This window comes from Microcaecilia unicolor, chromosome 2 (genome assembly GCF_901765095.1).
Source record: "Microcaecilia unicolor chromosome 2, aMicUni1.1, whole genome shotgun sequence".
Classification (NCBI taxonomy): domain Eukaryota; kingdom Metazoa; phylum Chordata; class Amphibia; order Gymnophiona; family Siphonopidae; genus Microcaecilia; species Microcaecilia unicolor.
Window position 1 is genome coordinate 320,692,900 of NC_044032.1, and position 19,532 is coordinate 320,712,431.

At 43.2% G+C, this 19,532-nt stretch overlaps 1 protein-coding gene across 1 annotated transcript in view; it reads left to right on the forward strand.

The window, feature by feature from the left end:
• Positions 1 to 19,532, forward strand: part of B4GALT1 (beta-1,4-galactosyltransferase 1) — a 242,413-nt gene that overhangs the window by 32,069 nt on the left and 190,812 nt on the right. Inside the window, 1 exon segment of the mRNA XM_030194331.1 lies at positions 10,527 to 10,762. Within this exon segment, the coding sequence (XP_030050191.1) occupies positions 10,527 to 10,762 (236 nt within the window).

The window sequence follows — 19,532 nt, forward strand, 5'->3', positions numbered from 1 at the left end:
GTCTTCCTTTAGGATTCTATAAAATCTTGGCCCAGAAAGTTGTTCCTACCTTGCTGGTGGTATATGAGGAAGCTTTGTAGAAGGGGTCTTTTCAGGATACTGTGCGAGGGGCTACAGTAATATCTATTCTGAAACCCAGTCGTGATCTCTTCTTGACCACATCCTATCACCCTATTTCGTTGTTAAATGTTGATATTAAACTCTACGCAAAGATTCTGGCTACAAGGCTCCTTCATATCGTACCCCATTTGGTACGTACTTCTCAAAAAGGGCTTGTAAAGGGATAGAATGTGGTCATTTTTTAAAATTTATTTATTTAAAGTTTCAAATTTATTACAAGCATTATCTCTTGTTACAGAAAATCAGAGCATATTAACGTTCATGAAAACTAAATATTTAGACATTCCTAATAATAAGAACATACTAAAAAAAAGGAAAAAATTAACTCTTTCTTAGACCACCTAAATATCAAGAAGGCAGGGGGCGCTAGGAAACAAATGGTGGTATTTATCTTAAGAAGAGAAGAACAAAATGAAAACAAAGATGGCCTGGACTTAACATCCACTTAATTAAATCTTAACCCAGATTTCTTACTTTTCAGAAACTATCTGGTAACTTTCTTAATATCCAAAAATTCTTTCAGTTGCTGAGGTTCAAAAAAGATATATTTTTTATCTAAATACTTAATTAAGCATTTACAAGGATAAGAAAGAGTAAAACTAGCTCCTAAGGAGCGAGTCTCTTCTCGAAATGCTAGAAAAGCTTTTCGCCTATCTTGTGTGGTTTTTACCACGTCAGGATAAATCCAAACTCTATCTCCCATAAAAGTTTTCATAGTGTTTTTGAAGAACAATTTTAGTATTGAGTTTAGATCCTGCTCGAAAACCATTGAGACAAGTAATGTTTTTCATTCAAGAATTTCCACCTCTGATTGTTCAAGAAATTCAGTTAGATTTTGCAAGTCTTGAACATCTTTCTTCTTCATGTTTTTTGGAACAGGTAAATAATAAATCTTAGCCACTGGAGGAATTAAATCTGGAGAATATTGAAGTATTTCAACTAAATATTTCTTGAACATTGCCATTGGAGTCACTTCTAAAGATTGAGGAAAATTCAAAAGACGTAAATTCAAACACCTGTTGTAGTTTTCGAACTGTTCAATTTTTTGATGTATGATAGTCTTATCCTTAATAAGCAAATCTGTTTTTAGTTTTTAATTAGAGATATCGTTCTGAACCACATTATTTGCTTTTTCAGATTCTTTCTTAAACATCTTAAATGCTATGTTTAAGGAGTCTAGTTTACTCACAACAGATGCAACCGTCATAGTTAATGTTTGAATCGCTTCCGAGATAGTGCCCAAAGTTGCCGCACATGGAGCCTTCCGCTCAACAGAGTCTTCCTTTCCCCGAGCTTCAGATAGGGTTCCGGCAGCAAAGCTTCCTGTCTCGCCCACTTCGGACGTCTCTAGGAGCAACCCACTTCTGTAACCCGCTGGGCAGGGCGGTGGATTAAGCTCGGGCGAGGATAAGTTTGTGTCCGTTCCAAATAGGGAAGGCGTTCCACCTCCGTCTCCCAGGGCTGGAACCTGACTCAAGCCCGTTCGATGTGGTGTGCTGGTGGCATATCTATCGAGCGTTGACTGAATCAGAGCTGCCTCGGAGTTTGCTGCCGGTAAGCTCTTAACAGCTCCTTTCCTCTTAGTATGCGGCATGATTGAATGAGGAAAGTAGTGAAAATTATCGCCGAGGAAAGGTTCAGCAGCTTGCAGCGCGTCCTCCAGCTAGACCGCCATCTTGACACGCCCCCTATCTATCTAGAATGTGGTCATTAATGTTTGGTGTCTACTTTGCGCTCTTGAATCGGTGCGAGTCCAGGATGTTGACTCATTAGTTGGCTTCAATATCGAGAAAGCCTTCGATGCACAGTGTCCTGGCTATATCTTTGGGAGGTGTTACGGGGCTTTGGCTTTTGGGGATCCATTCTAGCTATGATTCGCTTACTTTATGCAGATCCCTGGGCTCAGGGTTTAGTAAATGGTCTCCTATCTCCGCGGCTTTGTTGGGGGACCCACAGATCAGTGGTATCAGGGTGGGTGGTTGTGAATTCAAGGTAGCTCTATTTTCCAATCATTTACTGGTGGCCCTTACTCATCCTATTGTGGCTCTTCCCAGGGCTTTGGTCTTCTTGAAGACCTTTGGCCATCATTGTGGTCTCTGGGGTTTTCCCCATAAAGTGGGTGGGAGAAATCTGGACCTATGGATTCCAAAGATCTGAGACGATTATATACTTTTAATGTTTCCCCCTTGTCTGCTATAAAACATTTGTGTGCTAAATGGAAAGGTCATCCTTTGTTTTTGTAGGGTACAGTCAGTGATGTGCTAGTACATTTTTAACAACAGGCTCCGTCCACCTCTGCGCCCCCCCCCCCCCCCCCCCCCACCAAATTGAGAGAGCCTGGGAGGGGCAATGCATTACTCTCTCTGGGAAAAAAATGTTTTTTAATGTTCCCAGGCTCCAATCTAATTAATGTGGGAATAAAATGCCTTAAATAAATAGATAGAAACTCGGAACGTTGAGCACCTCATTCCCATAATGTCTGTTTTGGAAGCCCTTTACCAGGAGAGAAAAAAAAGTCTCTGCACCTATAGCAGGGTTAGGTGTCTCTATAACCAGCCCCTCCAAATGACACACTGATTACGATTTATAACAAATTACTACTCTACCTATGAAAAGTTATTCCCTTATTATACTTCCTCTGTGTACATTGCTATGCACAAGGTGGCAGCATTTTTAAGAATTTAATTTTTTTTTTTTTTACAGTAACCACCCCACCCCACCTACCTATTGCAGACCTCCTCCCCGATCCCCAGAGCTGAAGGGTCCCACTCCCAGCGCATACCTGAAGGCAGTGTCCCTGGTGGTCTAGTGGATTCTTTGGGGCAGCAAAGATCCCCAGTCTTTCCTGCCCTCTGCTGGCGCTGACCCTCCTGCTGCCACATCTTCTTTAAAATGGCTGCCGAGACTTACAAGGGCGGCCTTGCAAGACATCTCCTTCCTCTTTCTTCCCTCCCCTCCATCCATATGCATCTCCTTCCTCTCTCATCCAACCATGTCTAGCTTTTTTCCTCTTCCCCTCCATGATCCATGTCCAGCATTTCTTCTCTCTCCTCCCCTCCATCCGTGTTCATCTCACTTCCTCTCTCTTCCCAACCCTCCATCCATCCATATCCAGCGTTTCAACTCTTTCCCTTCCCCTCCGTCTGTCCATGTGCATCTCCTTCCTTTGTCTGCACTCCCCTCCATCCATGTCCAGAATTCCTCCTCCCTCCCCTAAATCCATGTGTATCTCCTCCTCTCTTTCCTCCCCTCCATTCATGTCCAGCCTACTTCCTCTGTCTTCCCTCCCTTCATGTCCAGCATTTCTCTTCTCCCTTCCCCTCCATCTGTGTGCATCTCCTTCCTCTGTCTTTCCTCCCCGCAAACATTTCTCCTCTTTCCTTCCCTCCACTCCATCTATGTCCAGCATTTCTCCTCTCTCCCCTCCATCCATGTGCATCTCCTTCCTGTCTTCTCTCTCCTCCATCCAGGTTCAGCATTTCTCCTGCCCTCCCCTCCATCCATCCATGTCCAGCAACTCTCCTCTCTCCTCACTTCCTATCCATGTCCAGCGATTCTCCTCTCTCCCCTGCCCTCTTCTCCCATCCATGTCCAGCGATTCTCCTCTCTCCCCTGCCCTCTTCTCCCATCCATGTCCAGTGATTCTCCTTTGTCCCCTATTCTCCCCTCCATGCGCAGTGACTCGCCCCAGCCTCCACCTGCTCCCCTTTTCAGCTCCCATTCCAATTCCAACCCCAGTGCCGGCTCACCTGCCCGCCCTCTGCACCCCGATAGCCCTCCTTTCCTTTCTGCAGCTGCCCTGTGTTAAAATATTTTATTTTACCTCAAGTCATGGCGGCAGCACTGAAAGCAGAAGGCTCGGCTCGCCTCCAGCCTTCCCTTCCCTCTCAGTGTCCCGCCATCGCGGAAACAGGAAATACCATCAGAAGAAGGTGGGACTCTTCCACAAAAAATTTGGCCTGCATTCCTACTGCTCCTGTTTTTTGCCTCTTCGGGACAATGCGGAATTACCTCCGGGTATGATGTCTACTACCTATGCTAGATGGCAGACTCAAGGGTTGTTCTTGTTGCAACATGCTGTAGAGGATGATGAACTTTATTGTCCTATGATGTGTTAAGGCGTATGGTTTGCATCCTTCTGATTGGTACCCTTATCTACAATTAAAACATTATCTTCATGATTTGATCCAGGACAGCCTGGTAGACTTTGCTGAATATAAACAGGTATCATATGAAATGGAAGCATGCAGTGAACACTCGTCACTTTGATTTAACCAATATGCCATGACAGTTTATGGTGATAGGTGTGTCAGTGTGAGTACTGTGTGTTGTTAAAGGAATCCTGTTCAGAAGGAATGGATCCTCAGGAGCTTAGCCGAGATTGGGTGGCAGAGCCGGTGGTGGGAGGCGGGGATAGTGCTGAGCAGACTTATACGGTCTGTGCCAGAGCAGGTGGTGGGGGCGGGGATAGTGCTGGCCAGACTTATACGGTCTGTGCCAGAGCCGGTGGTGGGAGGTGGGGCTGGTGGCTGGGAGGCGGGGATAGTGCTGGGCAGACTTATATGGTCTGTGCCAGAGCCGGTGGTGGGATGCGGGGCTGGTGGTTGGGAGGCGGGAATAGTGCTGGGCAGACTTATACTGTCTGTGCCAGAGCCAGTGGTGGGAGACTGGGCTGATGGTTGGGAGGCGGGGATAGTGCTGGGCAGACTTATACGGTCTGTGCCCTGAAGAGGACAGGTACAAATCAAAGTAGGGTATACACAAAAAGTAGCACATATGAGTTTATCTTGTTGGGCAGACTGGATGGACCGTGCAGGTCTTTTTCTGCCGTCATCTACTATGTTAAGCCAAAAAATGTAAAGATTATGAATCAGGAAGGACTGATTTGTATGAACAAAAATGAAGTTGATGACCCATGATAGCAATAGACAAGTCTCTCTCTTGACAAACTCGTAAAGGACAATTGGATTATCGCATTGCAACCTTGACAACTTTGAAAGAACGAGTGAGAAAATTTCTTTCTTGGCCTTCTGAACTCTTGTTGCAACATGACAATGCTAAGCCTCACACAGCAGAGGCAATTGCAAAGATGGATCCTCAGTTTTACCCCATCTGTCATACAGCTCAGAATTAGTGTGTTATGATCGTGGTCAGAACCCCTCTCAAACTTGCCTTTTTCCTGGGGGTCAGCTTCTTAGCTGGCTTCTGTTTCTTTTGTCTGTCTTTTCTGAGCTAGCTCTCTCTCTATATGCTGGCAGCTTCCAGCAGCATGACTCTAATTGTTTCATTTTACTACAGCTGTGTGTGTGGACTGAGTTAGCTCTACCTCTCTTTGGGTGTACTGGCTTCAAGAGCTTCACGGTGCTGCATTGGTGTGGGTTGGGCCTCTCAGGGTTTCAGTGTGCTGTCTGCCTGGCTCTAGGGAGTGTGACATCATCTGCCTTGATAAGGAAGTGGTGTTCTTCCCTTCAGAACCTTTGCACGGTTGCGTTTGCTTTAGGTAGGGTGGTGCAGTGTGCACTTCTGACTTTGTGTCTAGTTTCCCTGCTTGCTTTTGCTAAAGGTCCAGGTTAGTGTTAGTGCAGTGTGCACTGGTGACTGTGTGTTTAGCTTTCCTCCTTTTCCCTTGTGGTTACCCTGCTTTTCCCTCTTGGTGCTTTGGAAGCATTGCTGTGTGTAGGGCTTTGGAAGCTCTGTTGCTGATAGAAGTACTTCAGGATGGTGATGTTAGGAACACTGCAGAGTTTGCTGTTAGAAGTACTTCTGGTGTGTTAGTAGAGGGGTATAACTGCTATCACATACAGAACTTATTCCTTGGGAATTGATGCCACAGGCCGGGATCCTGTAGGAACCTTTCAGATTATCCCCCCACCCACAACCCAACCAGAACAAAATCCTTTGATGCCAACCAAGATCCCAGAATTAAAGATTCCCTATCAGATTGTACCAATTAATAATTCTAAAGACTTAGTGGCATTAGAAACAGGGTTTGGGGAAACTAACTTGTGGCTCGAGTGGGCCCATTATACTACCAAGAGTTTGAATGTTTCCAACTGTTATTTTTGTTCCCATGCAAGAGCTGAACCAACAGTAGTCCCCTTTCCTCTAGATCTTTACAATGATCCAGATGGGTTTTGGTGTATGTTAGAGCTACTACAGATAACAACAGAAACTAATTAGTCTTGTCAACACCTTGACAAACATCACCCTTACCTACCCCCTCGGATGAGGGTTCCACCTGCATTCAGGATTCCAGATCCTGCTACCAGATATCATACATGTCTGGAACGATATGGAGTGAAAAATTCACGGTTTTTGGGAAATTTGACCAATTGCAATAGTTCCTTAGCAAAGGGAGCTCTGAGGGGTCTGAACCTCACAGATTTTTCACAGGCTAGAGCAGATGTATGGTGGTATTGTGGAACCCATACTATCCACCATACACTTCACAGAAGTTGGACAGGCAGATGTGCCCTAGTCAAATTGGTAATTCCAATCATTATAGCATCCCTGATTCCTCCTCATAGCAGCTCTTCCTCACGAGTGAAGAGACATGCAATGCCTGGATCGTTTGATGATCGGGTCTATATAGATGCAATTGGAGTTCCAAGAGGGGTACCTGATGAGTTCAAAGCCAGAAACCAGATTGCTGCAGGGTTCGAGTCTGCCTTCTTTTGGTGGGCTACTATTAACAAGAACGTAGACTGGATTAACTATATATACTACAATCAGCAGAGATTTGTCAATTACACCAGAGACGCGGTTCAAGGAATTGCAACACAATTAGATGCCACCAGCAGAATGACGTTAGAAAATCGATTAGTGCTTGACCAGATACTGGCAGCGGATGGCGGGGTGTGCCATAAAATAGGTACACAGTGTTGCACCTTTATCCCCAACAATACAGCTCCAGATGGGTCAATTACCAGAGCTCTGAAAGGTTTAACCTCACTGTCGCAAGAATTGGCAGAGAACTCTGGTGTCGATACATCCTGGACCGGTTGGATGGATAAAGCTTTTGGTAAATGGAAGACATTTATCATTTCTGCGGCCATCACCATAATCATAGTGGTTGCAATTTTTGTGTTAGTAGGATGCTGTATAATCCCTTGTGCTAGAGGCTTAGTAGAACGCTTAATTGAAACCGCAATAACAAAAAAGACAACTGCAGGACAATATGCCCTGTATGAAAATCTCCTTCCCAACACCACAGGGGATAACACGTTGGACTATCTCCCTATGAGATGGACCAATCGCTATGCAAATCCTAGAGACAATGTAGAAATGTCTGCAACAGTATAATCATGTAATAGCACACACACAGGGATGCAATATAATAGCGTTAAGCCTGATGAAATGATGTAATCAATAATCAATATGACTATGTAATCAATGCGAATGTGTACTCAAGATATAATCAGTATATAACCAAAGATTTATTGATTGTTAGCAAGATATATATCTCCATATATGTAAGAGTAAGATTGAACCTGCATATTAATAGGTTTAGAAATATTATTGTTGTAGTTATAGTATGCTACTTGATCGCAGATATGGGTAAGCCCCCCCAAGAAGAATTGAAATAACCAAAGTAGTGCCTATGTTATAACCTTAATTCAAACAAATCTGACTATACCAGTTTTCAATTAGACTCACTCGATGCTATAATTTTATAGGATACCTTCTGGAATGGATGGTACCATGGTTCCTTAACCCTGGTGTCACCCTATGAGATAGGGTGAAGAGGGGAATGTTAATATGTGTTCTAGCTGGAATGGTGGTGGGCCAAGCTACACAGCTTGGAACAGTTGAAAAGTACTAACTAGGCCCAATAACCTACTGATGGCCTTATAGCAGAGAGCTTGCAAAAGCAGAGCTGCTTGGTGAGTCTTAATGAAACCTGGTACAACTTTCAAATTGAGTGTAACACTTAAGATGAGGAAATTAGAGATACAAATGATAAAAGTTAGGTTCTTAAGATGGAGATTGTGTTAGAGAAAATGGCTTCTGGTATCATAAGATATAAAAACACATGATCTCTGTCATAAGATCAGAAAAGAGGAAGTGAAAGTGTAAAAGTTGAAATTATTAAGCAATCTTTGGGAGGAGGGGCAGGTGGGCACCTGACCGGAGGTCATGACTCACAGATTAAGTAATATTAGAGAAAAAAATCCCTCGCCATAGACTTGTATTGGGACCAAAGACTATAAAAGAGATGAGAATTAGACAGATTTTTGGAAGATTCCCCCACGCTTTCTTGACGGCGAAGCTCTGGCCAGTTGGTCCCAGAACCTGCCTGCTGGGATCATCTTTGACTCCTCTCTCTCCTTCTCTGCTCATATTCAACAGATTTCCAAAACCTGTTGTTAGAATATTTCTATAACTAAACTATTTCTGTCTTTATTTCAACTTAGTCTTTATCTTCTACCTGTCCTACAACAAAACACCCACAGGGAAAAGCTTTCTTCACTGAAGCTGTTTTATAGCTCTTTTCTAGATTTAATGTGGGAACATAAATGGCCAAAGATTCACTTAGATCCAAATAGACAGAAAGCTGTGGTTATGGGAATTAGATTTGAACTGCGCCTTCTGATGCCTCCCCAACAGCGATACCCATGGGAAAGGGTGTCGCTGGAATTCAGGGAGGCGGTCCGCAAGATCGTAGAAGAACAAACCCCCTGTACACCTCCGTGTGGAAGGATCCCACGGGGGTCTATAGAGGGGTAGATTAAAAACAGGTGTTTGTGCTGTTGGGAGCATTGCAGTCTTTGCTGTTTGTGTTTGGTGCTTTGGAAGCACTTTTGGCTTACTTCTTGATACGCTGTCTTCATTTGGATTCCAGGGCTCTGTTCTTTCCTGGTTCTCCTCCTACCTCTCGCTTCGCACCTTTAGTGTACACTCTGGTGGATCCTCTTCTGCTTCCATTCCTCAATCGGTGTACCTCAGGGTTCTGTTCTCGGTCCTCTCCTGTTCTCCATCTACACTTCTTCCCTTGGCTCTCTGATATCATCTCATGGCTTTCAATACCATCTCTATGCTGATGACTCCCAAATTTACCTCTCTACCCCTGAAATCTCAACCAACACCCAGTCCAAGGTTTCAGCCTGCCTATCTGACATAGCAGCCTGGATGTCCCAACGTCATCTAAAACTTAACATGGCCAAAACTGAGCTTCTCATCTTTCCCCCTAAGCCTACCTCTCCTCTCCCCCTTTTCTCTATTTCTGTGGATGGCACTCTCATTCTCCCTGTCTCATCAGCTCGTAACCTTGGGATCATCTTTGACTCCTCTCTCTCCTTCTCTGCTCATATTCAACAGATTGCCAAAACCTGTTGTTTCTTTCTCTATAACATTAGCAAAATCCAACCCTTCATCTCTGAGCACTCTACCAGAACCCTTATCCACACTCTTATCACCTCTCGTCTTGATTATTGTAACCTGCTTCTCATCGGCCTCCCTCTTAGCCATCTCTGTCCTGTTCAATCAGTCCAAAACTCTGCTGCACGACTCATTTTCTGCCAAAGTCGCTATGCTCACGTTATCCATCTCCTTAAGTCACTTCACTGGCTCCCTATCCGTGTCCGTATTCAGTTCAAGCTTCTCTTATTGACCTATAAGTGTATTCACTCTACTGCTCTCCAATACCTCTCCACTCTCGTCTCTCCCTACGCCCCCCCTCGGGTACTCCGTTCTGTAGATAAATCTCTCTTATCCGTTCCCTTCTCCTCTACTGATAATTCTATACTCCGTTCATTTTGTCTTGCTGCACCCCACGCCTGAACGTTTTCAAGTCCAAACTTAAAGTCTACCTCTTTACCACTGCTTTTGACTTCTAACCACTTCTCACTTACCTTGTCCTTTAACCTCACCTATTATTCCCTTACCCTTATTTGTTCTGTCTGTTTACCTGTCTTTCTAGATTGTAAGCTCTTTAGCAGGGACTGTCTTTTTTGTGTATGGTGTACAGCGCTGTGTATGCCTTGTAGCACTATAGAAATGATAAATAGTAGTAGTAGTGGAGCACGTGTATGCAATTCAGAATCACAGTCACCCTCATAGCAGATCATTTTTAGTGTGTGTTTGACAGGAATTGTTGATTTTTCTGAGAGCCACTGGGAAATAGTGTTGGCTGATCTGCTGATTGAAGGAAAGGCAGGTAGCTTCCTTGGATTGACTTTGAATTTTATTATAGAGATTTTCCTTGTAAGCAGATTTGTCAGATTTAGTGGTGAACCTGACTTGAAGAGATTGAAGCTTCCTATACTTCTAAACCACAGATCCAGGCTATCTTTTTCTATCAATTGCAGAACTTGTATTACTTGCCAAGAATTGATTGCTTTTCATGAATGCTCTCATCTCGTGTTATGTAGTTCAAACCACCTTTTGTGTTTTTTTTTTTTTTTTAGTTGGCCCATTGAGTGTTGAGTTCTCCATTCCCGTGGATCTGGAAGAAATCAAAAAGAAAAACCCTGAAGTGAGGGACGGAGGCCGCCATATTCCCAAAGACTGTCTAGCTTTACAAAAAGTAGCACTTATTATACCATTCAGGCATCGTGAGGAGCACCTCAAGTACTGGTTGTGTTATTTGCATCCAGTTCTTCAGCGACAACAGCTTGATTATGGTGTGTACATCATCAACCAGGTAAGATTTATACACATATATATAAATGCATGCACTTTATCTGTTGTCATCTTTTCACGTAGGTCAACATCTAGATGAATGTTTAACTAGCAAGCATTTCCATGAGACAAGACTTAAGTCACTGTTAAAATTGGCAGCATATAAATAGTTGAGAAATGTTTACTCTTTCACACACAGCTAAGCTATTAAAGAAAGCAAACATTATAAATTGTATTGAATGTAGAGGATAGTCACTACTGTCTCCAGTACTATGGAAGGCTATTAACCAGATTATATTTCTTCACACCCTAAAATAAATTTGCAGTGTAAGAACATAAATAGGTAGATTAGAAAAGAAGTTTTGTTTTATTTCTTTATTCTTTTTGATTTATTGTTATTTTTTTGGTTTGTTCTCGATAGTTCATTGTATTGTTGGATTTAGCTCACATTTTCAGTAGTGGTTCGAGGCGAATTACATTCATATACTGTCTCCAGAAGGCTTATAATCTTAAGTTTTACCTCAGGCAGTAGAAAGTTTAAGTGACTTGCTCCAGGTCACAAGAAGTTGTCAGAGGAATTTGAACCCTGGCATCCCTGGGTCTTAGCCTGCTAAGTTAATCACTTGGCTATTTTTCTACTACTGATTGTGTGCCTGAATGCTTTCTGGTGAAAACCATATAATTCTTAAAAAAAATAACTTTTTCCCACACTGACTGAGTTGTCCTGCAGAGTGCCATTTGGCACTCGGGAGTTGAAATATTCCTAGATCACCATGCAGAACTTTGTTTGTATGATCTCTCTGGCATTATGCCTTTTGGTGAAACATCAGGAGGAAATACCTTACCTATTCAGATAGTCTCTAAGGATTACATTCTGTTTCCTTGCAAAATGTCGGTGATTTTCTTTTTTGTTTGGTTTTGCTACTGCAGGATCCAACCCTTATTGCACAATTAGGTTTTAGCCACAGAATTGCAGCAAGATACTTGCTGAGTTAGACAGTAGAGTGTTAGCTGGTGCCTGTTTCCACATTGGCCACAAATCCTGAGTTAATAGTTTAAGAATAGCAGCAATAGCACTTAGTTCCACTTCTTCCCCTGCAGCCTGTGCTTGGAATGTCATTTTAACCATGCAGTACAGAACACAGCTGCATGGTCCCAAAGTTACACAAGTTATTGCTGTTTTTAGTGACCAAACTGGAACCTGCATCCAGAGGGGAAAGAGGTTGGATGGGTGGGAAGGCAGTGTTGTGCCAGCCAACTAATTTTCTAAAGTAAGAGGTGATCTACATTTTGTTAAAGGGGGTAAAAAGGGACTAAATGAGAGGTATAGAGGTGAGTATGTGTGTAAGTGAGAGGATTAGTATTGAAAGGATGACTGTGATAAAATGGTTCCTTCTTTCTCTATCCTGATCCTAGATTTCCAGTGTCTCAGTTACAGTTAAGCCATTTATAGCTCACTGATAGTTCATAGCGGGTTACAGCAAGATAATAGGACACAATTCGCCTAGAATGTCACAATTTGGCCACAAAAGATCAGATCATGCTTAGAGTTAATAATTATATAAAAATATTTGTTGATCATATCTATTAATAAAGTTTTAAGGTTCTTTTTAAACTGGGTAACAATCTCAAACTTGATGGTAAAAATTCCCAGAATCTAACCGCTTGATATGCAAATAGACCTGGTAAACGTTTCTTGGAAGTATTACCCCCGGGGACTTGGAAAGGCAAATAGAAACTGCTCACAAATATTATAACATCGTCCTGTTAGAGTATTGCACCAAAGAACGTATACTATGGTACCATACCCTGGGTAATCTTCCATAAAAGACATTCCAATTTAAAATGATCGTCGCCTCAACTTTAAGCCAATGAAGCTTAATAAAATAATCTGTAACTCCATCTGATTTCTTTTTTTTTTTTTTAATATATCTTTGTTAACTCAGAGCAGAGTGAGCAACACAAAAAAATGAAGAACATCTGAACAATAACCGTCAATACAACAATAAATCTGAAATATGGTTGTACTAGCATAGATCATAATACTGTCGCTTGTGGAGGGATGTCCGCTGCCCTAAGATGACAAATTACCCAATCCACCATTTCTTTCATAGCGGCATGCCAAACCCTAATAGAGGGTCCCTCCTCATCTGTCCAAGATTGCAATATACATTTTTTAACCAATAAGGCAGATAGCAGGACAAATCTACACTGTGCTTCGTTGATGGGTTAAAGGGGACCCATCTCCCAAAAGCAGCACCCGGTATGTCTGATTAAACGAGCATTTAAAGGTCTGCTCAATGACATGTAAGGCATGAGTCCACAACCAGGAAAGGGTGTTACACTCCATAAAAGAGTGTATGTATACCTGGAAGTGCTTTACATTTGTTGCATGTGTCATCTCCCCAGAGACCCGTTCGCCACCCTTTCTGTCCTGTTATGCATACTCTGTGCACTATTTTACACTGAATATCTTGTAGGGCAGCATTTGGAGTAACCTTAGGAAGCTCCTGAACGACTGCAACTGGGAGCTCGAAAAATCCTCAACCAGATCTCTCTCCCACGTTTGTGCCAGAGGCTCCAAGTAAGACATCTTCCTACTGTCTCTGGCCAACTGATACCACTGTGACAACCTATTCAATTTAGATGAGAGGGACAGGAAAATTTGGTCAATTGGGGTAAATTGTTGTGTCTGTGTCGACTTCTGCTCAAGGGATTGAAAGTAGTGTCGAACCTGCAGGAAATGAAGCAAATGATTGTTGGGAAGGTTCCATGTGTACTTGAGTGGCTCAAAAGAGGGAAATGCCTCCTTCCCTCACCCCCCAACTCCCCTAGCCGCCCCAGATATCTGCAGCCTCCACTTCTCATGGAAGACCGCCAAACCTATACCTGGCAGAAAGTCAGGATTTCCCATTAACGACAAGAAAGGGCTACACCCATAGCCCCCCCCCCCCAAATGGTCCAATGCCACCATGACCACACCTTCCCCAAAGCACGCAAATATGGGATCGAACCTAGTATATCCATCTTCCTACTTTGCATTGGGTCCACAACAGAGAACACATCAAAAGGCTCACTCCAATTCTGCCAGAACTCTGCGGGGGCAAACACACTCGCACCCGTACGTAGTTCATGAATTAACCTCAATGGGGCAGCAACATTGTAAACTCGTAAGTCCAGCAGTCGTATCCCTCCTCGGTCCCTATTAGCTGTTAATTTGCAGACGGCTATCCCGGGCCTTCTGGAGTGCCAAATAAAGGAGCAGATTATTCTACGGTATAGGGCCCCCTCCCTCCGCTTGATCCACATAGGTACCATCTGTAGCGGATAAAGTAATTTAGGCAGGAGGACCATCTTGCACAAGGCAAATCTCCCCAGAAAGTTAATGGGGAGGTCACTCCAAGCCACGCTTAGCTTCCGTATCTGTTCTAATTTGTCACACACATTTCTTTGATAAACCCACTTATAGTCTGCGCTCAAGAAGACTCCCAAATATTTAACACCTGCAGGCGTCCATGAAAGTGGAAAGTCTATACTAGTGGTACTAGTACACGAATGTTAGATGGGTAAAGCCTCAGATGTTTTCTAAAATTAATACGTAAACTAGCGAAAGACCCGAAATGCTGAATAATACTCATAATAACTGGAAGCAATAAAGAAGCCTTATCAATCAGCAGCAACATGTCATCCGCAAAGAGATTGATGCGGTATTCTCGGCCTCCTATCTCTATCCCCCTAATATTGGGGTCTTGGCATATTTTCACAGCCAAAGGTTCCAAAGCAAGGACAAAGAGAAGTGGGGATAGGGGACATCCCTACCATGTCCCTCAGCCCAAGTGGATGGTCTCCGTCAAGGTATCATTGACTAGAATTTGAGCTGTAGGGTTGCAGTAGAGTACCCTTATCCAATCCTGGACATGCCCGGTGATCCCATAACGCTGTAACATCCAAAAAAGATATTCCCATACAACCTTATTGAATGCTTTTTCAGCATCCAAGCTTGCCAGTATCGCATCTCCAGGAACCCGCCTACCCTCATAGAGAATATGGCTTACTTTTATATTTCAATATTTTTATTGATGACAAAATACAAAGGCAAGAAACCATACAATAACAAATTTAAACAACGCGGTAATAACCTCTCATGCGTCAGGGTTAATGAAAGTGCAAATTAGCCATCAAATTTGTGGTTTAACAACTTTTCTCCCAACCCCCTTTATTCACCATCCCCCCCTTCTTAAGTATGTTATGCTTCCACAGATACATAATGATATTAGCATACATCATCCAGATACTTCCTTGTATCAGAAGGTAACACCATGGGACATATTGAAACATGGATAATATAGTCAATATGAAATCCTTATTAACAGAACCAGAACTTGTCCTTAAACTCCCTAACCCAAAGCTCTTCTTCCCTATCTCCTAGAACCTCCCCCCTCCCCTCCCCCAAGCATTGCTCAAATTCAGATTCCCTTCACTATTCAAAATATGACTTCTCGCCTTTGGTGAGATAGTGTTTATGTATGCCCCCCATACTGCTAGGAACCTCCGCTGCCTTCCCGGTGACAGACCCGCCCCTCTAGATTCCCACGTCAACAATTCATGGAGTCGATTCCTCCAATGCCAAAAGGAGGGCGGGCAATCACTAGTCTAATGAAGGAGAATGCATTTTTTGCATTTTTTCCCCAATATACAGGCCTTTCCAAGGAACAATTTCTCCCCCTTTGTGGTTCCCATCCAGAGTCTAGGCGCGCTAAATACAGCTCTTTCAAGAGTTAAAGTTATTGTGCGCCCCAGCACTTTGGTCAAGTATTTGCCAATCGCCGACCAGAATAGTGATATTGCTTACATTGCCAGATCCCATGAAAGAAGTTTGCCTCCAACCTGTGGCACTTCCTACAATGCTGTATGGTCGACACTCCTGCCCTAAAAGCTTGTCTCTGAGAGAAATATGCTCGATGAATAGTGCGAAAGTGACACGCCTGTAGTTCTGCACTGTATACCATGGCCACCCCACTCTGAAGAGCTGACAATATCAATTGTGTGGAAATGTTTTTGCCCGACTCTATGCTCTATGCTCTATACTCTGTCAAATCCTGCTCCATTGAAAGCCTACCCAACTTGCCATAAAACCAGAACACTGAAATTTACCCCGCTGCATCTCCTTCTAATAATTCTCTTAATTGTCTCCCGAACTGTGGGCGCAGACTATCTGGTGGAAGGGTACTCACGTAATGAGACAACTGCCTGTACGCCAACCAGGCCACCGTCCCCTGCCCACATTTCTCCAAATAGTCAGTTTACAAGAGCAGAGATCCATCCTCCATTACCAGCTGTTCCAACGAATGGATTCCCTTATTCCCTAATAGTCGGAAAATCCTAAGAGAATATGGCTTACTTTTAAAATATTAGCTGAAGCAAATCGTACTGGCACAAATCCTACCTGATCTGGGTATACCAAGTGTGGCAAAAAAACGGCCCAGACGGGATGCCAGAACTGAAGCTATGATTTTAAGATCCTGATTAAGCAAAGAGATGGGCCTATAAGAGCCCACCAATTCAGTGTCTTTCCCTGGTTTGGGCAATACAATTATAAAAACATAATTTAGGTTCATACCCATGTCCTGGGTATCTCTAATTGCATCTGCCATTTGTACAAAAGGAATCACAATGATGTCCTGAAGAATCTTGTAGAACTCGGGACTGAGCCCATCCAGACCTGTAGCCTTTGGAATTTTTAAGCTGCTTGACAACTCTCTGTATTTCACATCCATCCAAGGGGGCATTAAGGCTGCCAAGCTGATCCGGGGACAATGCGGGAAGATGAAGGGAATCAAAAAAATGTAGAACATGCCTCATGAGAAAAGGAACCTGTTTCGTACAAAGATTCATAAAAATGTACAAAATCCCATTGTATATCTGCAATGTTTGTATGAAATTTACCATTGGGCATATGTAGTCTGCCAGTATTTATTTATTATTTATTTGTTTATTTATTGCATTTGTATCCCACATTATCCCACATATTTGCAGGCTCAATGTGGCTTACAATACATCATGGATAGTGGAAATGAGAAGAGAATTGACATTTGGTGTTACAGAAGGATTTTGGGTTACATGGTAATGGAATACATGATAGTGATATAGCAAAAGGCATTCTTAACATTTCTGGATATATGTGGGAGTTTCACATGTTTTGATCTTTGTGGTATATCTTGTCAAAGAGATGGGTCTTTAGTAGTTTACGGAAGTTGGTCAGTTCATAGGTCGCTTTTAGGTTGCGTGGCAATGCGTTCCAGAGTTGCGTGCTCATATAGGAAAAGGTTGATGCATGCATTAGTTTATATTTTAGGCCTTTACAGTTGGGGAAATGAAGATTAAGGAATGTGTGAGATGATCTTTTAGCATTCCTGGGTGGTAGGTCTATCAGGTCTGACATGTAGGCTGGGGCCTCGCCATGGATGATTTTATGTACTAGGGTACATACTTTGAACGTGATGCGTTCTTTGAGTGGTAACCAGTGTAGCTTCTCTCGTAGGGGTTTTGCACTTTCGTATTTTGATTTTCCAAATATGAGTCTGGCTGCTGTGTTCTGGGCTGTTTGGAGTTTTTTTGAGTATTTGCTCTTTGCAGCCAGCATAGAGTGAGTTGCAGTACTAATGATTGTACCGGATTGCGGAAAACGGTCCTTGGGAAGAATGGTTTTACTCTTTTTAATTTCCACATTGAGTGAAACATCTTTTTGGTTGTGTCTTTCGCGTGATTCTCAAGTGTTAGGTGCCGATCAATGGTGACTCCAAGAATTTTCAGGGTTTCCGAAATTGGTAGATTTAGTTTTGGTGTGTTGATGGTGGTAAATTTGCTCGTGTTGTGTTGAGAGGTGAGTATTAGGCGTTGGGTTGTTTCTGCATTGAGTTTTAACTGAAAGGCATCTGCCCAGGAGTGCATGATATGTAGACTTTGGTTGATGTCATTGGAAATTTCTTTTAGGTCTTGTGTGAATGGGATGTAGATCGTTACATCATCAGCGTAAATGTATGGGTTGAGGTTTTGGTTTGATAGTAGTTTGGCCAAGGGTGTCATCATTAGGTTGAATATAGTCGGTGAGAGGGGAGATCCCTGTGGAACTCCACATTCAGGTGTCCATGTGGCTGATGTAGTCGAATTTGATGTCACTTGATATGAGCGTGTAGTTAGGAATCCTTTAAACCAATTAAGAACGTTGCCTCCAATACCGAAGTATTCAAGGATGTGTAGTAGGATTCCATGATCAACCATGTCGAAGATGCTTGACATGTTGAATTGTACAAATAATATATTCTTGCCGGTTGCAGTCGTTTGTTTAAAATTTAGTCATGAACGTAACTAGTACTGTTTCAGTACTGTGATTAGAACAGAATCCTGACTGGGACTCTTATAGTATTGAGAACTTGTTTAGATAAACTGTGAGTTGTTTGGTTACCATCCCTTCTGTTATTTTTGTTATTAAGGGAATGGATGCTACTGGTCTATAGTTGGTTAATTCACTCGCATTTTTCTTTGCATCTTTGGGTATGGGGGTGAGTAGGATGTTTCCTTTCTCCTTTGGGAAGAGTCCATTTTGTAACATAAAATTCACGTGTTTCGTTAGATCTGTTATAAAGTGTTGGGGGGCCGATTTCATAAGGTTATTTGGGCAAATATCTAGTTTGCAATGAGATTTGGTGAATCTTTTAAGTGTTTGGGAGATGAGATCTTCCGATAGTATCTCGAATTCAGTCCAGATCCAGTATAGCTTTTAGTGGCATGGTGATGAACTTGCGAGGCCAATAACCTCCCAGTCTTGTTACCCCAGAGATGTAATTTGTATTTATATAGTTTGATGTCCTATAATGCCCTTTGGTCCAACAATTTTGCTTCTTAACCTCAAAATATTCTGCTCCATTCTGATCGGAAGGACGAGAAAGAAAATGCCATCGGAGTACCCGCAGCTGGGAGGTCAGGTCCAAAAGGTCCCGTTCCGTAGCGTCCCACAGATCAATCCAGAGATGAATGGGTTATGTCCCCCTACCAGCAGGTGGAGATAGAGATAACTTCAGAGGTTTACTACATGTGGACATGTGCAGCCACTTCAACCTCAGTATTCTCTCAATCTCAGCAGGTGAATGGACATATCCTGTGCAGCTTTCTGGATTGAGATTTGCTCCTAGCCTGTTCCCACAGGATTAGTTGAGCTTGGAGGCCGTGCCACCGTTTAGCCAGTTCGGGGTACACCTGGTGGTGCCAGGTCCCCCCCCCCCCCCCCAATCTCCTGTTCCTGAGGGCGCTGTGAGCCTGTCCTCCTGTGTCTTAAAAAAAATAAAAAAATTTATTAAGAAATTTCAAGCGCTGCAGGAGTGGGGATTATGCTGCACCATGTGAGGAGATTTCTCCTTTGCTTCTTCCAGAGTGTGAGAGTTCTGGGTGAGTTTTTTCTGTGTAGGGCTGGGTCCAGTGTCGGTCTCGTTACTGACATTGGGTCCCACCCGGCGTGTTGTTGTACTTGCGTGCCTTCTGAGTCCTGGGCCATCCAGGATGGGGGTAGTCAGGCCAGGTTTTTTGGCGGGCTCAGGAGCTCTTGCTCTCTGGCTCCGCCATTTTGATTTTTTCTACTTCGGCGATTTGAGAAGCTATCGGGACGGTAGTGGCCTGCTGGGCACTGTTCCCTTCTCTAGCTTCTGAGGCTTCTTGTTTACACCGGCTCCGGCGGTTCTGTTTCCCACGTTCTCTTCCCCGTTTCAGCATGGTAACTGCGATCTCGTTAGCGCCTC